General features: G+C 41.0%; 1 protein-coding gene across 1 annotated transcript in view; it reads right to left on the bottom strand.

Annotated features, from left to right (window-relative positions):
• Efcab6 (EF-hand calcium binding domain 6) overlaps window positions 1-18554 on the bottom strand; it is a 237435-nt gene that overhangs the window by 156770 nt on the left and 62111 nt on the right. Inside the window, 3 exon segments of the mRNA XM_087213738.1 lie at window positions 4787-4911; window positions 13017-13129; window positions 17203-17339. Of these exon segments, the coding sequence (XP_087069864.1) occupies window positions 4787-4911; window positions 13017-13129; window positions 17203-17339 (375 nt within the window).

Raw genomic sequence — 18554 nt, 5'->3', positions numbered from 1 at the left:
ACAGCTGGGGTAGCACCGAAGAAAGGAGAGATGGAAGGAGGAAGAGAGGAAGGGAAGGGGGGGCAGGGGAGGTGATCTGAGCAGAAGGATACTGGAAATTCCTCTGAGATGAAGGGAAAAGTGCACCTGTACATCTAGAGAACATGCTATATTCCAGGCAAATTTGTCCGGACATAGCTTAGTTTGGCTTTTTAAATTTCAAGGATCAAGACAAAAAAAAACAACAAAACTTCAGGCATCCAGGCAGGAAAAAGCTACAAGGGGAAAAATAATCATGTTGGCCCCAGGTTCTTCACAGCCACATCCAGGGTCTGAAGACAGCAGAAGAGATATTTATACTCGAAAGAAAAGGAAGTGGGGTAGAGAAATCTACCCAGCCAAGTTGTTCAAATACCAAAGCAAAAGGCACATAGTCTAGTAAGGAAAAAGCTAAGGGAATAAAGCACCAGTGAGACTTTCTTAGGGAAATTACTTAACAGTGAAATCCAGCTAACCAAAAAGTAAACCAAAATAAGGACCTCGGAGAGGGATAAACTGTGGTAAGCCTTGAACTATAGTGATGTACATTACATCCGTGTAACTATAGAGCAAAGGCAAAACAGCTGGGAGGCATGATGGTAACTGTACAGATTGTAAACATCATAAACTCAGAACAAACCACACACAGTAAAAACTGAGTGGAGGGGCGGGGCGGGGAAAGGCAGGAGGGTGCACCTCTGAGCTCCAGGCAGAGCCAGCCCTGCCGTATGGTGTGGAGACACAGTCAAAACAGTATCACTTAGGGCTGAGGATTTAGCTCAGTGGTTTCGCTGCCTGCTGCGCAAGCTCAAGGACCGGAGTTCGATCCCTGGTACCAAAAAAACACAAACAACAGTATCACTTCACCACATCTTGGTGGCTTTCTTAATTCACCTCTTGCATTAATGCCCCTTTGGGGACCTCATACGCCTTATGAGAAAGAAATATTCATCCAAAGTCCAGAAGTATGTTTGCTTTCACCTGAGGTCAGTGGCCTGGGGTTGCGGGCAAGGATGCTGGAGTGACACTGTGTGGACTTGTTTAACCTGGCTCCAGAGCTCACAGGCAAGTCATCGAGCACTTCGTCCCTGAGGTGACGACAGTGCCTGACTCCCAGAACTGCAGAAGACACAGCGGACACTGTCTGGCTCCTGGGAAAACTCAAGAGGGCTAATTATGATCATGTTTGCTTTTCCGGAAATGCCAAGAAAACTTCAATTAAATATGTTTTATTTTTTTAAAGAGCATGATCTTTTTCTTATAAAATTATTTCTGTGGGCCAGGGATTTTCCCCTGCCTGCCTTGAGAGCACAAGGTCCTGAGTCCGATCCCTGGTACCAAAAAAGAAAGAATAAAATAAAATTATTTCTATACAAAATCAACATTAAAACCAGTGGCTTGCACAGTTGGTTTAAAGCCATCCTGGGCTACATAGCAACTTCAAGTCCTGCCTGAACTACATAGCGAGACCCAATTTTAAATTATATCACAAACACATAGTAACAAAAGCAGCATAGTACTGGCACCAAAATTGCTATATATGGGGGCCAAGGATTTAGCTCAGTGGCGCCGTGTCTGCCTTGCAAGCATAAAATCTTGAGTTTGATCCCCAGTACCAAAAAAAAAAGCCATTTAGACCAATGGAATACAGTAGAGGACACAGAAACAAACCCATGTAGCTCTAGCTATCTGATTCTAGATAAAGGAACCAAAAACATATGTTAGAAAAAAGACAGCCTCTTTCACCAATGGTGCTGGGAAACCTGGATATCTATATGTTGAAGATTGAGGGCTGGGAATTTAGCTCAGTGGTTCCACCACCTGCTTTGCAAGCACAAGGTCCTGAGTTTGATCCCCAGTACCAAAAAAAAAAAAAAAAAAGTAGAAGATTGAAATTAGATCCCTATCTCTCACTCTATACAACAATCAAAGGCCTAGGTCTAAGATGGAAACTTTGAAACTGATAGAAGAAGATATAATGGAAACACTTGAAGCCATAGGGACAGGCAAAGACTTCCGATAGCACAAGAAATAATAGCAAAGATCGGCAACTGGGACTGCAGCAAATTAAAAAAGGTTCTGTACAGCAAGGGAAACAAAAGACAGAGTGAAGAGACAGCCTAGAGAATGGGAGAAAGTGTTTGTCAGCTACTCTTCTGAGAGAGAATTAATATTTTAAATATGTAAAGATCTCAAAATCGAACAGTCCAACAATAAGTGGGCAAATTAATTGAGCAAACATTTTTCTAAAGAACAAGTACAGGTGGCCAATATGTATATGAAAAAGTGTTCAACATCTTTAGCCTTTAGGGAACTGCAAATCAAAACTAAGATTCCATTTCTCCCCAGTCAGAATGGCTGTCACCAAGAGTATAAAAAATAATAAATGGGGCTGGGGATTTAGCTCAGTGGCACCAGCACCTGCCTGGCAAACGCAAGGTCCTGAGTTTGATCCCTGGTATCTAAATAAATAAACAAACAAACAAACAAACAAAACAAAACAATAAATGCTGGTGAGGCTGTGGAGAAAAGCAGCCCTCTACACTGCTGGTGGGAATATAAATTAGTAGAGTCACTATGGAAATCCGTACGGGGTTCCTCCAAAAACTAAAACTAGAACTACCGTATGACCCAGCTACCCCACTCCTTGGTGTATGCCCAAAGCAATTAAAGCCCACAATTACTGCAGCACAATTCACATTAGCCAAGATAAGGAACCAGCCTCAGTGCCCATCCAAAGACAAAGGGACAAAGAAAATGTGCTACATATTCACAACAGAGTACTATTCAGCCTTCAAGAAGAATGAAATTGTGTCATTAGCAGAAAAACAGATGGACCTGGAGCTCACCAAGTGAAGTGAAATAAGCCAGACTTGGAAAGACAACGATTACATTTTCCCTAATATGTGGAATCTAAAAAAGAAACATAGAGTTAGAAGGGAGATTATTTCAGACAAGAAAAAGGGAATAAGAGTGGGAGGGTATAAGGGATGCTATTGGGGGATGGAAAAAAGTTTTAATTATAATCATTAAGAGATCATGATGTTGACATAAATCTATTGAGGTGAAAAAGTGTCCACTACCCCCCATTAGGTTACCAAACAGTATACATGGCATGGACAATTTTTTATTTTCAGATATACGTTAATCTAGAGAGAATCAAGAAACCATCTAGAATGGTGTTCATGTAACTGTTTTAATCTGCCTCTGGGACTGAGATGCCGAGTACATTTTTCTTTTTATTTAAGAGTATTTTTTGACTGGTGCTACTATAAAATGTCTCTCAGCAGAGGAAGTTAAGAATTGCTATGTGAGGTGATAAATATGTTAATTAGCTTGATTGTAGTAATCACGGCACACTGTGCCTGTATCTCAAAACATGATGTTGTACACCTTAAATAGATATGATTTTATTTTCCAATTTTACTCAGTAAAAAAGGTAAATAAATGATTACTTCTATCTGTCTGTCCACTCACCTACCCACCCATGGACGTAGCCTATCCTTCCATGCCTGAATAAAGAAATTATGTTCAACGTACAATTATGTTCATGAAATCCTGCCTTTGACTGTTTCTGAGTAGTGGACTGTGAATAATTTAATACTTTCTTCTTTGTGCTTTTCAGAATTGCTTATATTTTTTGTAATGGTCATGCATTTTGTAATGGTCATGTTTGTATAAAAACAATAAAGCTGTTAATCAACATCGACTAGAGTAGGCAAATTTTACCAGTCTACCCACAGATATTAAAGTGTTTGTTTCTCTAATAGCCTCACCACCACTGATTGTCTTAGTTTATTCCTCATTGGAAATTTTCTATTAATACTCTGTAAAAGCTGGATGTAAGGAACAGTTATTATTTGTCATTTATGTTTCACATATTTTATAAAGTTGATCATATGTTTATGTAAAGTTTTGGTGTTCAAAATCTTTTTACTGTCATGTAGTCAAACTTTATGCTTCAAAGACTTTAAGATTTAAAATTTTTCACCCTGGTTTGGGGTAGAGCTCAGTGGCAGAGTGCTTGCCTAGCATAATTCAGAACCATAAAAAAATCACTCATATTATTTTTTTAGATTTAAATAGTTGATGCATTCAGAATTTATTTTTGTTAAAAGAGTAAATGGTTATAAGCTCCCCCAATAAAAGTATGGCTTATGAATTATCTCAATAATAACTACTGAAAAATCTACTCTCTACCCCCACGATATTGTATTAAAATGACTCAGATAATATACTAACTTCACATAGATACATTGATCCATTATCTAAGTATTCTTTTAAATCAGTTTGAATATACATTGCTGTTCTAGCGCCACACTGCCTAAATTATTATACTTTTTAAAATATTTTATATATGGTAGGATAAGTCCACTATTGTAATTTTTGAAAAGGAACATATATCCACATATAGGGAAAGCAGCCATTAATATCAAATCTTCCAGTCCAACAAGTAGAAAAGACTTCTTCATTTATTCAAGTTTTCTTTCATGTTAATCAACTAAGTTGTATCATGACATTATATAAGATTTATATATTTCTTATTAGAGTTAGTATTGTGTGGTGCAGAGGTATATTTAACAACTTCTCATTGCTACTGTTATCAGTGCATCACTGTTATTGGGAGAGGAAAGAGGTCTCTCAGTTTGAGATGTAGGTAGGATCAAAGCATATTTTAGAAATATTATCTAGACCTAAGAGTTTGTCACAGTTGCCCAGTTGGCTCTGTTCACACTTTTGATAAAAATGCTTTAGGAAAACATTTTACCTCTTGGCAGAAGACCTTTTCAACGTCATCTAAAGAGCAGTTGTTCCAGCTTTCTTTGGATGGTGCAGAATTGAGCAAATGCTCTCTCTTGAAAGTTTTGGCTTGTTGATTCTCTGGTGAGACCTCTATGAAAACAAAATAGTTTGTTCACATTGTCAAAGATACACGGAAATACCATTTCCTTTTAATCATCACCTGTTTGGTAAAAAATTAAGGCTTGAATAAACCAAGAAAAGGATGAACTATCTAATAAATTCTTTGAAATAATTGGATGCAGTAGGCGTGGTGGCATATGCCTATAATCCCAGCACTGAGGAGGCTGAGGCAAGAGGATTGCTTTGAGTTTGAGACCAACCTGGGATACCTAGTGAGTTCAAGGCCAGCTTGAACTACATAGGGAGATTCTGTCTCAAAAACCAGAAATAAATAAATAAATAAATAAATAATTGGATGAACATTTTGGAAAAAAATAAAATTGGTCTTTTATGCACTATCATTCTAGGATATACCCTAGATAGAATGAAATATACACCAAAAAGAATAATAAAACCATAAAAGTAGTAGAAGAAAATTATGATGACTATTACATATTACACAATCTACCTGAGGGAAGAACTTTCCAAGGAAAACAGTAAACCCAGAAATCATTTAACTAATAGGGGGGTCTGACAGTACACATACTATTTAATTTTGTTTGGTTAAAATTTGCACAAATAACAGTGAAAGAAAAATGAGTGGGGAAAACTATTGCTAATATACTCAAGAAATACACATCAACGTTCGTAATACATGATTAGCTCCTATGAATCAATAAGATTGATATAAATACCCAATAGAATATTTATGTTAGAGACAGATAACTTTTTAAAAATCCAATAAGTGTATGAAAACTGCTCCAATTTATTGATAATTTTTAAAGCCTAATTAAAACAAGTTAACATTTTTTTCTGCTTGTCAAATAATAAAAGATTAAAGAGAATGGTAATAAGCAGCTCTGGCTTGTACATAAAGAAACCTCACACTTCATATTCTTAAATCTTTTTTTAATACTTTATACTCATGGAATAATAGGGCCACTCAATAAAGGCATCTGGATAAGAACATTTTTGTACTGTTTACAAGGGAATAAACAGAAACACTCTAAATGCTTATTAACAGAGGATGAGTTTTATAAATTAGTGGCCATCAAGCCTATGAAATAATACATAGATGTTAAAAGAAAAGATGCATGTCTAAATTAATGAGTGTGGAAATGTTTCCTAGCTATATATTACTTCAGGATTGATAAAAGGACAATTAACATAATTTTCATTTTAATGCTGATGTTGTATCTTCTCCAACCTCTCCATACATCTATGCATGCATCAGGGTCCTCCCATGCCGGAAAGAACACCTTGGTAGGATTCTGGAGGTAGAATTACAGAAGCTTGTTATTTTGTGTTTTCCAGCTTGTGTCAAACAAATGTGTATTACTTTCATAACAAAAGGAAATAAAATAAATCTAAAATATAGCCATCTTCTTTCTCAAAGCCGACCGCAAAGAGTCACAAATGCTTTCCCAGATTTATTTCCTAAAATGTCTGCAAATAAGCTCCAGCCAAATGAAGCACACTTCATCCTGCTGCAGCTAACAAACTGCCAGTCATGTGGAATTCCATTTCCTATCTCCACAAACAATAAAAAGTAAAAATAAAAGACAGGCTTGACACAATACCTGTCCTTTGGAGCCTGGTGTGCAACGCTTTGGCCTCAAGGATGGCAGCATTTGGAAGCCGGGATCTCAGAGTGCCCGGGCCCACAAGAGACCTCGTGGGAAGACAGGAGGCCAAGTCACCACTCAGGCTCCTGCTGGTCAAGTTCCCAGGGTCTCCAGGCTGGGCTTCCAGATACTTCATCCTGTTCTTTAACCAGGAACACACACACACACACAGCATGCCCAGCTCCAGGCATGTGGACTGATGGGTAGAGTGGGAGGGCGGCTCATGGGCAGCACACTGTCCAGGAACTCATGGTGTCCATGCTGGAGGGGAGGACAGTCACAGCATCTTCAGTGACTGCATCTTATCACAGTCTTACCATCCTCATATTCTAGGAATTCCCACCACCCCAGGTTTTCCTAAGACTTCTTCTGAAGGATTCTTTCTTTTTTTTTTTTTTTTTTAATACTGGGGTTGGAACCCAGGCCCGGTGTTACTGAGCAAATGCCATACCATGAGTTCTACCCCAGCCTCTCTCTATGAAGGGTTCTTGCTGATCCCAGTGGTGTGGAGGGATCCAAAGCTTGCAGTGGTTGGGTGCATCCTGGATGGGCTCATGGGCTGGGCCTGCTTGGATGTGGTAGACATCCAACCAACATGGGCTATGGATTGATTAATAAGAAATTCCTTAGTGATAGAAGACATGGAAGGATAATACCAACCACAGTGAGGAAACTCAGAAATTAGATGGTAGAAGTCAGGAGCAAATTAGAAAAAAATAAAATCATTTCCAGTATGCAGTACAGTATCATTAACCATAGTCACCATGAAATTGGACTATGGTTGACAATATGACAATATGAAAGAGAGTAACTATGAAGTGTTCTCACCACACACCAAAAAAGGAGCTAGGTGTGCTAATTAACTTGATTATGGTAATCACTTCACAGTGCATACATGTATCCAATCATGGGGGGGGGGGTTGGTTTTTTTGGTACCGGGGATCGAATTCGGGACCTTACGCTTACAAGGCAGGTGCCGGAACCACTGAGCTAAATCCCTGGCCCTCCAATCATAGTATTATATACCTTAAATATATATAATTTTTATTTGTCAATTATATCTCAATAAAGCTGGAAATAAATCATTTCAGAAAGGAAGACTAAAGGAACCCAGGAGTAAATAAATATGATAGTAGTATACGTGAAATGCAAATTATATCAAGTAAGCAAATAGGAAGGAAAGAAAGAAGGGAGGAAAATAGGGAAGGAAGGAAAGGAGAGAAGAAGGAAAGGAAGGAGGAATAAAGAAAGGAGATTCATGAGACAGCAACCATCCAGAAAAGAAGAAATGAAAAAAAGACCCAAGATATATGTAATATGAATAGCTGAGAAGAAAATTAAACAATGGAATAGAACAAATACTAAAAATTATAAATTCAAGAAGTTTTCCTGAAATAAAAGAGCCTCACATCTGCAAATTTAAATAGTAATAGCATACTCAGGAAATCAATTACGAGTATCTAAAAATATCATGGCATAGTCCAGCAAAATTATCAGGTTTTAGATTTTTAAAAGATCTCTGGACATCTAGGCAAAAAGATCAAGCTACAGATAGGGAAATAAATTAAATTGTCACCAGTTTTCCTCAGCAAAACTTCATGTCATCAGACAATGCATAAAGATATTTAAGATACTCAAGAAAAATGGAACCAAGGATTTTATATCTAGAAATTTTTGATTTTTCAACTGTTAAGGCCACAAACTTATGAATAAGAAATCAGAGGATATCGTTTCCATGAGCATTTCCAAAGGAACACACCAGAAACCAAGCTTCTAATCACCATGGGCTGAGGACACAAAAGGATGGACAGAAGCCACTGAGCAAACATGACAGAGATCTCCACTACTATGTGGCTGTTCTGTGGAAACTGAGTCAGGAGATGGCAAGACCCACTTCTGAACAATGTGAGCAGGAAGAACTAGAAGATAAACCCCAACCTGAGACTGACCTTGGGCTCTCTTCTCTCCTCTCTCTGGGACCTGCCTGGATTCCCTGGTTTTTCCCAAAACAAATTAGGTGAGAATTCAAATTAGTCAATCCAACATCCAAATAAAATGATTTCCATAACAATCTAACCTAGATGCTCTGTGGATACTGAGATTCCCCCTGTGGGGCTGAGGATGCAGTGCTGATTGGAAGGTAGTAGGAGCTGAGCAGCTGGCCCTGGAGATGTGTCCTTTCTTGCTGCTGCCCAGCCTCTGGCCTGGGTGTCCAAAGCCTCAGGCTACAGCTGTAATGGAACCTTCCCCAGCCCCAAAGTGCTCCATCTTTAATCTAGAACATTCACCAAAAGGTCTGGCCGCTAACGGAAATGTTTGAATTTCAACTACAGAAGTTAGAGACTACGAGTTCAGAGAGAAAATGAGCAGACTGGAATGGGGTAGTGCAGGGGACCAGGAGACCAGCTGGGAGGCAGCAACGGGAATCCAGCTAGCACTGTGGGAAGAGGAATATGCGAGGTGTGAAGGGAAAATTATGGTGAATATTTAATTTTTTAAAAATTAAGAAAAGTAAAAGACAGGTTGCCATTAACTCTTTCACAATCCACCCCATCACTTCCAATCCATTTATCCCATCATTCTTTCCACCTGCTGAAGCACTTTCGGAAGTCGTCTTTCATGATTGTCTTTAGTTGCACTGTCACAGCTATCTCTATGTCTTGAATCGATTCAAAGTGTTCCCCTTTTGTGGTTCTTTTGCCTTTACGGAAGAGTCAGAAGTCACACAGTGCTAGATCCAGTGAATAAGGTGGATGAGGATGCAGCGTCATGTTTTCACAAGTCTGTATTTCCTCTTGATGGCACACAAGAGCTGCATTCACCATATTTTTGATCGTATCTCTTAAAGACACAAATGACGACTTTCAGAACTGCTTCAGGAAGTGGCAAGAACCATGGGATAAATGTGTTTGAAGTAAGGGAGGATTCTGAGGGGGATTAATGGAAATATGTCTTTTATTGTAATTATATTTTAAACATTCACCATGTATTTTGATCACACTTCATAAGGAACACATTCAGAAATATACAGGAGACTAGATATGTATCCTGTATTTGATCAAATCAAAGACACCTTTCAATGTGAGATGTGACAATACTTTATGTATCATCAATAGAGAAAACCTGCCGCCAATTACTGATAAAATGCAGAGCAAGAAGTGAGAGAGCTTTCCATGGTAAATTGAAATAGTATTATAAAACTGACTTTCTTACAACACCTAATGAAATAAGCAAGAGGGGAAAAACAGTAAAAATTACATGTATATAAAAAAGCAAACAACACTTAATATGAGCAGCCAGAAAATTTTGCTTCCAATTATGGTGGATTAGCTCATATTAAACCAACACTCCCAGCAGATAACAATTATAAACTCCAGGAAAAATATAAACAAAACTATCTGAAGGCGCTGGGGACCAGCTGAAAGCAGACACCAAGCGAAGCTGACATTGGAAAAATGGCATCCCAGGCAGCTTGGCCTGGTACCCAAGGGCAGGCCCCAGCTGGAACCCTGCTCAGTGGCTAGAATTTGGATGTAAACCCGGGATCTTGTGGGGTTCAGGAATCAGAAAACAGCTCAGGACTGCCACAGCAGCTGGAGGGAGAGAAGAGGCAGAGAGGGAATCCTCAGAGTGTGTGGATAAACCATGGCCAAATCTCTGGCCAACTTTTGAATTTGGATGTGCAGAACAGAGGGCCAAGTTGCTGCGCGAAGGATGAGACAGCGGTGCACAGATTCCAGGTGCTACCCCTCAGGGAGGACGGTCCGTTCCAACACAGCCAAGAGAACTGACTACTAAAGCAAAGCCCCCAAAATTAAAATTTGCAGAGGAGCATAAAAGAATCCATAGTCTGTAACAATGCAAAATTTACCAAAACAGGAAACTGTGCTCTACATTCAAGAAAGAAAAGGAGGGGATCAATAAAGACCAGACTCTGAGACCATCAAAACGTTGGAATTAGCAGATAAAAAGCTTAAAGCATTGTAATATTCTTAAATTTTTCAAATAGTGGTGTTTGAGAATAGATACTCTTAATGAATGAACAGACAAGAAACCTCAGCGGTTGTAACAATGGAAGCCACAGCGTTGTAGGACAACACAAGGAAGGGAGAAGTGAGAAAATTCTGCTGTGCAGTTCTCACACTTCATGGAGTTAGAATAATAGTATCTAAAGGTCAATTCTCGTCTATTAAAGGTGTATATCTGAACCGCGGAACAAGTGAAAAAATATGTAATAAGAAATAAAAGGTGGGGCCGGGGATTTAGCTCAGTGGTTTTGCTGCCTGCTGCGCAAGCGCAAGGACTCGAGTTCGATCCCCGGTACCAAAAAAAAAAAGGAAATAAAAGGTCAATACAAAAATTAAAACAGACCAGAAAATGCTCAACTTACCCAAATTTCTTGAAATTAATGCAAACTCTACAAGAAAAAAAAAGAGAAAGGAGGCTAGATAAAGAAGAGGAAAAGGCAAAGACTTCACATTGGAAGAAAATGTATGTCAAGGTTATTTTTTTAAAATTACAGAATATCTTACTAAGAACATGAATTCAGTAAAACAAGAGCTCAGTGACAGACGAGAAAACAGTAAGATGAGATGGTAAACAATATAATAGACCTAAAAGAACATAATGGATCTCATAGGTAAATTAGAAGTGACAAAGAATAGAACAGATACTGGTGAAAATCAAACTGCAGGTATAAATAGAGATCGAAGATGATCATTGTGCATACAGAGGGAACAGAATAAAGGGCTTGGAGAGCATTTAATAGCTATGGAGAACAAAGACAGTCCAAGAGAAGGATGATTTGAATCCCTGAAGTTAAGAATCTGGAAAACGGGGGCCAGGGATTTAGCTCAGTGGTTCCACCGCTTGCCTCGCAAGCACAAGGACCCAAGTTCGATCCCCGGTACCGAAAAAAAAGAAAGAAAAGAGAAAAAGAAAATGGGAAATGTCTTAAAAAAAATACACAATATTGCCAGGGATTTAGCTCAGTGGTTCCGCTGCCTGCCCCAAAAGCAGAAGAACCCGAGTTCAGTCCCCGGTACAAAAAAGAAAAAAGATACATAATATTATTTTTAAGATCTTAACATGAAGAGAAGAATTGACGGAATCATGGAAATATACTGCAGAAGTTGATGTAGAAGACACGGCACTAAGACACGTCTTAGCTAGGCTAGAGGAAAAAAGTCCTTTCAGCAGCGAGCTACATGAAGCCAATCACCAAAAAGGGAGAAAATTAAGCAGTCCTCAGACTTAGCACCCAAACTCAGTACTAGCAAGCTGTGGATCAAAGTCTGAAAGGGAGACGGATAACTTGTGGATATTGTATCCAGCCAAAATGTATTCATCATTTTCTTGAGTTTCACTGCAATTTCTATTCCTCTGATACACTCTAAGTAAGTTCTTATATAAAATAGCATCCACATGACCCCATTTTACAAATGGATTTCCTTCTCTCTATCTTTCCTTTCCATATGCATGCATGGGACAATGCCAGGAATAATGCTGACAGTTATTTCTGGCTAGTGAGGCTGGTTTGATGGTTTATTTCAATCTTTTGCTCGTCGCAGGGCTGCAGGGAAAATGACAAGAGATGACACCAGAACATGCCTAGCAAAGTGCCTGCCATGAGCAGCTCTGGAGTCCTTGGGTCTGCCATAAGCAAAACCAGGCTGAAACCAGACAATCTGTCATTTTTCAGCTTGCTGGTGAGGTGGAACTGAGAATCACAGAAGCTGCTCAATGAGTGTTTGCTGAACTTAATTAAATTGAAACCAGACAATGATGCCCTGTCATAGGGACTAAACCCTTGGGACAAGAAACCACTAAGGGGAAAACTGATTAAGGCCAGAAAACTGACCCGAGGCTGGGAAGGGAGAGTGTGTTATTCAGACATTCGCTCTCAAAGAACTGGACCCCACTTCTCTCCAGAACTACCCAACAGCTGGACATCTCTGGGCATCACATTAATAAGGCTGGGATAAGGCACAGTGGGGATTTTCCCTCTCAAGAGTAGATACCTGGCTTTACATATCTGATATAATTGTAAATTACTCAACTCCTTGTCCTTTTTTATCAAGATTTCCCCATTAAAGGAATATGTGTCCATTATCAAAAATTTTCAAAAATACAGAAGCAGCAGAAAGAAGAACAAACAATACTCAGACAGATATCACTTAAAGACAATCTGTGAGTTCATTTGGGTCATTTTGCAATCAAGGACTGATTTCACACTTACTTCCTGTATTATCGTTACCACATTGTTCCTAGCTGTCCATTTTACCATGAGGATGTGCTGAGACGCAAGGCTTTTTCTATTGTTAAGCACTTACATGATTCTCATAACTAATGATCCCAAAGCTCTCTTTGTAGATGATCCATTTTCCACATTTGAAAGTATTATCTAAGGAAAGACTCATAGAATAGGGATGACCATGCCAAAGGATACTAAGATCTTTAGCGAAGACTTACCTTGGTTCGACATAAAATATCTAAAATGCAGGTCATTATTTATGCTGAGGTTCTTCAAAAGCATATTGTAATCCACTGCAGTGTCTTTATCAATGTTGTAGTGTTTTGAGAACCTGAAATACAAATGTTCTTTCCAGATCAGACATTACAAGGCAGCGACTCTAAAATGAAGGCTATCTTCTGCATTACTGAGGAATCATTTCTGTTGAGACTGGCACTGATTTTAATATCTGTGTCTAGCTACAGCTGGAATTAAAAGTAAACCCTGGGAAATGTTATTGGCAGATTTTTAAAGTGCAGATACTTTGAAGGAAACCATCTCCTAGGCCTACAGATGGATGAACAGAGACCTGAAGGAGGCCATCCCATGGATCTGCCTCCTCCTGGGGAGGGGAGCGCACACAGGGCCCAGGCAGCCACAGCTTCAGTGGGACAGCAGAAGTAGTCTCGTCACCTTCCTATAATATGTGGAGGGACTCGGAGCTGGGAGAGAGCCAATTGGCATAACATGTCCATGACCAGGGCACCTAGAGCTGGATGGGACTGGGAGACACACAGGTGATCTTTTTGATTCCACTAGAGAGAAACTGAGGGCCACAGATGTTGCGTGGCTCAAACCAGGCAAAGGCAAGAGCTCTTGAAGAATTCTGTGGTGTTCACATGGAACAAGAAATCTTTTAAAACATGTGGACTACTATCTATCCCCAAAATATATTGACATAAATAGAATGCTTGGATTCTTTAAAATGGATTTTCTATTATTCAAACTTGCCACGTGAGAAATGTCTTTCCAAATAATTTTTGAGTTATTACATTTCTTAAAAATTGACAGTTTTTACATGTTTGGTTATATTTTCTCCATATGTGTTGGTTTCTATAATTATCTAATTTCATGCTGCTTTTTCAAAATTTAGTAATTATTACTTAAGGTGTTTGGTATTTTTCTGTTTTCCAAATTTAATTGAGAGTAATGTCATGTGTTTATTTCAGTGCACACCTATTTTTCGACTTTGATGAAGCTTGCCTATTGTTCTACTAAGAAAACTTATCTTGAGGGATGACAGCTGCCAGATGTTAACACAGAAGCTCCCAAAGCAGCCCCATCTTTCCTCCTTGGCCTCAATCTTGTGAAAATACTCAGAGACCTTCCTGAGTAGAGGACATGTTGACTGGTGGGCTGCTCCGGGAAAATGCAGGACACTGTGAAAGGTCTACTGCTGGCCTTCGGGACTTCAAGGACAAGGCACTCTTCCTGAACACAGGGCTCTGCTCAGAGGACAACCCTGCCCCATGCCCTGGCCCAGCCTGGGCAAGCTCGAGGCCCCTGCTACAGACTCCCAGGCAGAGAGCATTCCGGGGAATGTGCCCTACAGATAAAACTTCAAGACTGAAGCTGAATCAGAAAAATGATTTCTGAGCAAAAAGTTTTTCCTGCGACCAGCTGACCTAACTGACAAAGAGCCACTCCCAGCTCATACCCCTCCCACACCTAACACAGATCTTCCTTCACTGTCTTTTGTTCTCAGTAAATGTCTGTATCCTCAAGATGATGTAATCCCTACTTTCCCACCATATGTAAATGAGATGAACTCCTGTGTACTTTTCTATCCAATCATGTAAACGGAATGTAACTTCCTCAACCAATGAACTGATGTTAAGTGCCTTGCTTCTGTATCCCACGCCCCTCTTCTCTTGCTCCCTATAAACCTTGTTCACTGCCAGCTCGGGTCTGATTACTTTGTGGAGAAATCCCTGACTGGTCCACCGGCATAATAAAATTATACTGCCTCCAACCTCCAGGTGCATTCTCCATTCTTCTTGGCCTGATCCCGTTAAACCACTAAGAGCTATAACACTATAAATCACAAGTCCGCCACACAAAGCCTCAACCCTGCCCAGCAAGGCAGCATCTCCAGAGGATTTTTATAAGAACCAAAGATGGGATACAGAAACGTACCTAAGAGATAACAACCAGGGCCTCTGCTCAGGAACCTGAACTCAAGGCAGGGCCCTCACGCACCTGCAGAAGCCAGTAGGCAAGTGGGCTTCCCAGGGGCCAGATTTGGAGGAGAAGAAAGAATCCCATCAGCCTACAAACTTGTCTGGCAAACCACCTGGAGAAAAAGCCTTAGGCTTCAGTCAGCAGGCTGACCTTGAGATTCAGAGGTTAGTTTGTTTGTAAGGCTGCTTACAGATTACTTTATATAGATTCAAATAGTTTGGCCTGGAGGGAGGGTTACAGAATACTTCAGGGCTTGGTGGTCATTTTATCACCGGCCTCTTGCTTTACATAGGCTGGACAGCATTCTGCATCCTAAAAGGAACTATCTACCAAGGAGCAATGGGCACTCAGAATCTCTACAACTGTGACCTGCCCTATGCACGAGTGCATCACTGGCAGACGACCCACGCCACACATCATTTTGACTCCACCCTGGGAGGTGAGCTCTCAGTGCCCATTTCTCTAAGAGAACATGAGTCTCAGGGAACCTGTGAGCATCCCTAGGTCCCCAGGATGAGGATGCAAGGAGCACAGACCTGATCCCTCAAGGGCCTGACTTCAAAGCACAAGCCCAGCCATTCCTATGGCAGCAAGTTCAGAACGTGGATCTTAAAACGAAAGCTGCTAGATCAAAGAAAGGATTCAAAAATGCATTGCATTTCCTGCCCCCAAATTTAAAAGGCACAGTTAATACTAAAGCAGCTTCTCCAGGAAAAAGTGTATACTTGAGCTTCAGTGAGGAAAGCATTAAAGCAATTAAAGAAATGCTCCCTTTCTGATCCTCTGCGGGTCTTCGTCTACAGGAAGCAACTCTATTATGTGAGGTTTCTCTAGCCTTATCTTGAAAACAGCATTGTTTCGGAGGCTTCAAAAAAAAGTCTTGAATAAAAATTTGTAGAGTTCTTTATTATTCAATACTTAAAGAGATGGGGAAACAGACAGCAACATTTTTTATAGATTTACTAGGTTGGAGACTGCAGTGCCAAACACAAGGTTTATTGTCAAATAAAACACAGCTTTGTCTTTGATTGCCTGTTTTAGGAGAGCACTGCTTCTGTTCTATAATTGCGTGTGCAAAATTATTTAATTTGTTTTGTTTGGATCTTATTCTGGACACTTTCCCAGCCGGAAAGGATGTAAAAATTAAAACATCTATTATGTCTTTTATATTCTGAGGTGGGTTATCAAGAGGAGCAAAGAAAAAATATTCAAAGGAGTGGGAAAAATACTTTTTTTTGTTTAAAAATTTCCTTGCTGTTAGCGGCTCCAGCATGTGTGCCATGGTCACAAGCCTACCACATGTCCCTGCCCTGGGGCCAATTCCTCTGCCACTAGCAGCAGCCTCCTTGTCTTTATGAGACCTGCCAGAGGCAACCCAGTCGATAGCATCTTCTGACTCCAGGGCAGCAGGAAGCTCTTCAGCTCCTGGTGAAAGCAAGCTCAGTGCTTTTGTGAACAACGTGTAGGAGACAGATGTCTCCTTACCTGCAGGGGATGTGCTCCAACACCTCAGAGAATGCGGAAGAAAGTGCATAGCAAACCCTATATAATACTCTGCTGTTCTGTATACATACAAACTTAGGATCCCGTTTAATGTATAGTCACAGAAACAGATTAATAACTCAGAGTAAGATAGAACAATTAAGCTAACATACTGTAAGAAGTTATTTAAAACTTGTTTCTGGGATTTCCCATCTCATAGTTTAAAAGATTGGTGGACTCCTGATACTGAAACTGCAGGAAGCAGAGGCTGAGGAGGTCAACAGTGTCTCAGGAAGCGCTTGGGAAAAGCTGGGCAGAGGGGTGCTGTGTCTGCCAGGCGCTTCAAAAACGGGTCAAACAGGAGCCCACCCTCCACTGGGGCAGCTAAGTGTTCGGGGTTCTCCACCCCACCCCACCCCAGCCCTGGAAGGAAGATGGCCTTTGTGATTGCATCACATCGGGAGGGGCACATCAACAAACCAAAGAACCCTGAAACTGTTCCTCCTAACCTCAGGCTTGTTGTAAACCCCACTGGGGCCTGGAAATGCCCAGGGGAGGGCATGGTGGCAAGGAGGAAAGAGAGGACTGGGCGGTGGAGTTGTCAGTCACCGGGACGTGAGAACCTTGTAGTGCAGAATTTGGGGGTGGTGAAGGGAGACTGGCCGCCGAGCCGCGCATCCCCCTCAGTCTCCCGGTACTCACTTCCGGTATTCCTCCTCCTTCATCTTCAAGCAGAAGGTCTCCAGCACCCGCATCAGCTCCTGCGGTTGCACCAGGCCGATGTTGTTAACATCAACTAGCTGAAAGGCTTTGATGATCGTTTTCGCGTTTCTGAAAATCTATGTACAAAAAGTCATTTTCGGAAAGGTCAAAAGATCCCATGTTAAAACCCAAAATGGTAATAAAAAATGTGAAAGTTTTTTTTAATACTTCTTGTAAAATAAAATGTTTTCAAAGATTCACGGTGGTAGGCATTGCAAAATGACACGTCTAGAGGAGAAAAGAACACTTTGCATTTATTGAATGTTTTCAAGGCAATTTTCTCAGTAAATGGTCTTAGTAAGTTTTTTTAAAAAAACCTTTCTTTCTGATGTAAAGCAGTAAGTTTCATACACAATTCATTCCCTTTTAGGGCTGTATGAAAAGTCTTTTTTGTTAATTGACGCTTAAAAACTAGTTCTGGCAAAGCTGGCCTTGTACGATTTTTATTTTCCTCAGCCATATGCAAACTATTTTTACTAGGAGCTAGAAAATATGGCTGTATATTTCAACCCCTTCTGAATTTTTTTTGAAGATACTACAGGAAAGTTTTATAGAGATCTTCCCCCAGTTCGGCAAATGATATTTACTGGGCACAGGGGTGTGCAGGATGAGGCCTTGAACCCATGCTGGGTGGAGCTGGGTGTGTGCGTGGGAGTTGAGCGAGCAGGGCCTCCCTCTACAGAGCTCTGCATGGGTCCTCCCAACCCACCAAAAGAACTACCACTTCCCCACTTCCAGCCCAGGAAACTGAGGCTCAGGAGCTAAGTGTTACCCAGAATCCCCCAGCCAGCCAGGATGGATGCTGGCTTTAAACTCAGGTTCATCCTGTCACCACAGGACCCCACAGGATCCCAAAGGAGAGAGGTGACATGTCGATACCTATTCACTGTGACAGAGCAGAGCAGGCAGCAAGGCTTGCAGGCCTTCTGAGAGGGTGCCACACTTCTGGCCAAAATGACCTAGAAGGCTTCAGGTTGGAGCTGGCCCTTAGCCGGAAGTGCTGGCCAGGCCCTGCGTAGCAGCTGTGGTGACTGCTCACAGCTGAGGTGGGACAGAAGGGCGGCAGTAGGGCCAGGCATAGTGGGTGGGAGCCAGGAGCAGCTAGTACAGCTGGGTCCTGGAAGGGTCTGGTTCTACATCCCTGGACCCAGCCCCTGAGCAGCCTGGACCCTGCGGGACAGAAGCATGCCTCACAGGGTGTCTGGAGAACCATCAGGCAGGTTTGCTCCCTTCCCGCCCACACGCCCCAGTCCCTAGCACTTTCCCGCTCTATTCCCCTTCTGTCCTGCACT

The sequence above is a fragment of the Heterocephalus glaber genome, unplaced genomic scaffold (assembly GCF_053883595.1).
Source record: "Heterocephalus glaber isolate CG9 unplaced genomic scaffold, H.glaber_assembly_v1.0 deba00001444, whole genome shotgun sequence".
Taxonomy (NCBI): domain Eukaryota; kingdom Metazoa; phylum Chordata; class Mammalia; order Rodentia; family Bathyergidae; genus Heterocephalus; species Heterocephalus glaber.
The sequence above is the reverse complement of the archived record's forward strand: the minus strand, read 5'-3'. Positions and strand labels throughout refer to the sequence as shown.